Here is a 4,239-nt window from a genome sequence, read left to right as displayed (position 1 = left end):
CCTCCCGCCCGCCCCTCGTCTCCCGCGGCACGCTGGCCGCCTAGAGCGGCGCGGCCGGGCGGCGACGGCGCCCCCGGCGGCCCCCGGCGGTACTCCACCCCTGGGACCGCCTAGTGGCCGCGCAGCCGGGGGCCAGAGCACACCCACCATCCATCCCGGCCTGACGCCAGGAAGACAAGGCAACGGAAATACATTTGCTCAAAAGGTTTTTCGGGTTTTTTTGTCGGTCGTGGGGCTTGAACTCTGGGCCTGGGCGCTGTCCCTCAGCTCTTCAACTCAAGGCGAGCGCTCTACCACTGGAGCCACAGCTGTACTCCCATTTTTCTGGTGGTTAATTGGAGATAAGAGTCTCAAGGTCTGGAATGGAACCTTGATCCTCAGATCTCAGTCTCCTGAGCAGCTAGGATTACAGGCGTCAGCCACCGGTGCCCGGCTTGCTCCTAAGTTTTTATGCAGTGATGCTTCCAGAGATCTTCACTATAGAATAGGTTGACGACGCAGTACACAACATGAAACAGACCTTCCACAGATATTAGCATTTAACAGGTTGACACACACACACACATATATATGAATGCACTCACTATATCTCTCTCTATGAATGACATGGTGTTTCCTTGTGCGGCTAAGGCAGGATTCGTGAGCCCAGGAGTTCCAGGCCAGCCTGGATATTACAAGACCTTCTGTAAAAATAATGCATTAGTAGCGGCTCACACCTGCTACTCAGGAGGCTGAAATATGAGGATCGCAGTTCAAAGCCAGCCTGGGCAGGTAAATCTGTGACAGGAGTTTGAATTTACAGCCTTGAGAGTGCTATGCAAATGCATTCTTTTTCTTTTTGTCGGTTGTGGGTCATGGAGGGACTGGGAAGGTGGCTCAGTGGTAGAGTGCTTGCCTTGCATGCATGAGGCCCTGAGTTCGATTCCTAGTACCACATAAGCAAAAAGAAAACAGCCGGAAGTACCACTGTGGCTCAAGTGGTAGAGCGCTAGCCTTGAGCTGAAGAGCTGAGGGACAGTGCCCAGGCCCAGAGTTCAGGCCCCATGACTGGACCGAAAAAAAAAAAGTCTCATGGACTTTTCCTGCCTGGGCTGGCTTTGAACCATGATCCTCAGATCTCAGCCTCCTAAGTAGCCAGGATTACAGGCATGAGCCACGGGCACCCGGCTTAGTGGGCCTCTTATCTCCAATAAACCACTAGAAAACCGGAAGTGGTGCTGTGGCTCAAGTGGTAGAGTGCTTGTCTTGAGCTGAAGAGCTCGGGGATAGTGCCCAGGCCCAGAGTTCAAGCCCCATAACCAGGGTAGGGGGGAAAAAAGAGACTGAGCTTTGTGGATTGCAGTTCAAAACCAGCCTAGGAAGGAAAGTCCAGGATTCTTATCTCCAATTAACCACCAGAAAACCAAAAGTAGTGCTGTAGCTCAAAGCACTAGAGCATTAGCCTTGAGTAAAACAAGTTCAGGAACAGCACCCCGGCTGAGTTCAAGCCCAATGTCAAAAAAAAAAAAAGCAGAGCAAATAAATACTAGTAATTTGGGCTAAAATTCTAAGCACTATCACCAAATCAATACATTGAAAATTTCTGTCTCGTGGGACATGGTGCTCTTGTGTGCAATCCCAGCACTCAGAGAACTGGGTGTTCAAGGGCAGCTTGGGCCATGTTGTAAACTGCAATGTCACCAGTGGTAAGTCAATGGGATGAAGGTCACATGGGAGCGAGCATGAGGAAGAGCAACACCATTTCTAAATCAGGGTACTCGTTCAGTACACATAAAAATAAAATATTAGAGCTGGGAATGTACCTTAGTGGTAGAGTGCTTGCCTAGCATGCATGAAGCCCTGGGTTCGATTCCTCAGTACCACATAAACAGAAAAAGGCGAAAGTGGTGTTCTGCTTCAAGCCCTAGGACTAGAAAAAAAAAGTACAATAATACAAAAATAACACAGCCAGGGGCTGGGAAGTTGGCTCAGTGGTAGAGCGCTTGCCTTGCATGCCTAAGGCCCTGGGTTCAATTCCTCAGCATCACATAAACAAAAAGAAAAAAAAAAAAGCCAGAAGTGGCGCTGTGGCTCAAGTGGTAGAGCACTAGCCTTGAGCTGAAGAGCTGAGGGACAGTGCCCAGGCCCAGAGTTCAGGCCCCACGACTGGACCCCCCCCCCCAAAAAAAATAACACAGCCAATACAGAATAATAAATAATAATCCAAGAAGCATACTGCACTGTAGTAATCCACACCAAGTGAATTACTCTTCTAGCAAGCATGGCTGACTAAATACTCTGGGTGCAGACTTATTTAGGTCCTGGTTTGGAAAATGCTCTCAATACAAAGACAAAAAATATGTCAAGCAGAATGTATGAAAATAAATATTTATTGGCATTTGAAGTTTTCTGTACACCTTTAAAAGTAAATGTGCAAATGTGGCTATCACCAAAGTGCCCCAGATCCTTTACCTCAGGGTAACATGAACCAGCAGTGCCACCACCATCACAGCAAACATCCCAAGTCATCCCTTTACATGTCACTTGGAGTTCTCCCAATTTCCACCCAAAAGTGCTGGGAGATCAAATACACCCAGAAAAGTGTTTTCCTTTTAACTTATGAGTAGCGATATATGAATATATTTCCATCTTTCTGTCCAGCCAGCAAATGAGAATCTGTAGCTGACCATTTTACGAAAGACCAATTTTGATCTGGGCTGGGTGGCAGGAGGGCAGCACAGCGCCCCAGCACTAAGTCCCAGACAGCAATTGTTCCAGAAGTCAGGACTGCGGCTGCGAGGTGGTCTCGCACATCCCCTTCCAGGAACCTGCACCAAGAAGAGAGGATGGTTTATACCACACAACAAACAAGTTGGTTTTTACCTAGACGGACACGTTAGTGGCCCATGCCGTAATTCTAGCTGCTGAGGAGGCTGAGATCTGAGGATCTCAGTTCAAAGCCAGCCTGGGAAGCAAAGTTCATGAGACTCTGATCTCCAATTAACCACCAGGAAACCAGAAATAGTGTTGTGGTTCAGAATAGTAGAGCGCTAGCCTTGAGTCAAAGAGCTCAGAGACAGTGTCCAAGCCACGAGTTCAAATCCCATGACCAAAAGAAAAGAACCAGGCCAAAGCTGGGTGCTCATGCCTGTAATCCTACTCCACAGGCTTAGATCAGAGGACCATGGTTCAAAGCCAGCCTGGGCAGGAAAGTCCATGAGACTCTTATCTTCAACTAACCAGCAAAAAAGCTGGAAGTGGAGCTGTGGTTCAAGTAGTAGAGTGCCAGCCTTGAACACAGAATGCTCATGGGCAGTGCCCAGGGCCTGAGTTCAAGTCCCACTATGGACACTGAGAGAGAAGAGGTGGGGGGGAGGGAGGAGGGGGAGGTAAGGAGGGGGAGGGCCTAAAGAAGAGTTTATCCCTTCCACATGCAGCCAGTGCATCTATGAAGGAGGAAGTACATCCTCCTGGGACACTGCAGCTGCCAGCACCCTGATCTTGGACCTTGCAGAGATGAACTTCCATTATTCCTAACTGCCTAGTCTGTAGTATTTTATTATAGCAACTCAAATGGACTAACAGATGCTTCCTACAGGATTGGCCCCACATAGGCTATCAAGGTTTGCTGAATACATAGGGTTAATAAGATGCCAGAGCCAGCACCTGTCTCCAGGACTAGTTTCTAGGCCAGTGACTAGGGCTCTGTCTTTCCATCCAAGACATCAAGTGGTTAAGTGAAAGCACACACTGCAGGTGAGATCTGAGGCTCTCAGAAAGGAGTATTCCATAAAGGTTACTAAGCATTTATCGGAGTAAATAAATACACAGGGACTTAGCTGGATAGAGATCTGAGGCTCTCAGAAAGGAGTATTCCATAAAGGTTACTAAGCATTTATCGGAGTAAATAAATACACAGGGACTTAGCTGGATAAGTGCTTAAGGATGTCTTTTGCATAAGGTGCAAAGAAGCATGCACAGTAACCCCTGGGCTCCTTGTCCTCAGGAACTGTTAAAGCTAATATTGTAATCTTGAGTTAGGGTGTCTGTTTTCAATCCTTTTTCTCCAACACAGATAAAGGAAGTCTTTAGACTCAGATGCTACCTGGGCGATTTGACTTTGATGCTGTTTTATAGCTCAGAAAACCCTTGAGGAGCAATGTATCCAATCATCCATTGACCGGTAAGTGTTTATCAATAGACTGCCTGCACAGTTGAGGCTCAGTTGAGGCTCAGCCATGTCTCAAAGGGACAATCATT

General features: G+C 47.8%; 1 protein-coding gene across 3 annotated transcripts in view; it reads right to left on the bottom strand.

Moving 5' to 3' along the window:
• Window positions 1-2,379: 2,379 nt before the first annotated feature.
• Window positions 2,380-4,239, bottom strand: part of Palb2 (partner and localizer of BRCA2) — a 28,032-nt gene continuing 26,172 nt past the window's right edge. For all 3 annotated transcript variants that reach the window (XM_070004326.1, XM_070004327.1, XM_070004328.1), the window contains one exon: window positions 2,380-2,807. In XM_070004326.1, the coding sequence (XP_069860427.1) occupies window positions 2,597-2,807 (211 nt within the window). In that variant the 3' untranslated portion in view covers window positions 2,380-2,596. The remainder of the gene's footprint in view (window positions 2,808-4,239) is intronic.

This window comes from Dipodomys merriami, unplaced genomic scaffold (genome assembly GCF_024711535.1).
Source record: "Dipodomys merriami isolate MVZ:Mamm:240054 unplaced genomic scaffold, mDipMer1.0.p SCAF_62, whole genome shotgun sequence".
In the NCBI taxonomy this organism is placed as follows: domain Eukaryota; kingdom Metazoa; phylum Chordata; class Mammalia; order Rodentia; family Heteromyidae; genus Dipodomys; species Dipodomys merriami.
Note: the sequence above shows the minus strand (reverse complement) of the source record. Positions and strands in the feature narration are given on the sequence as shown.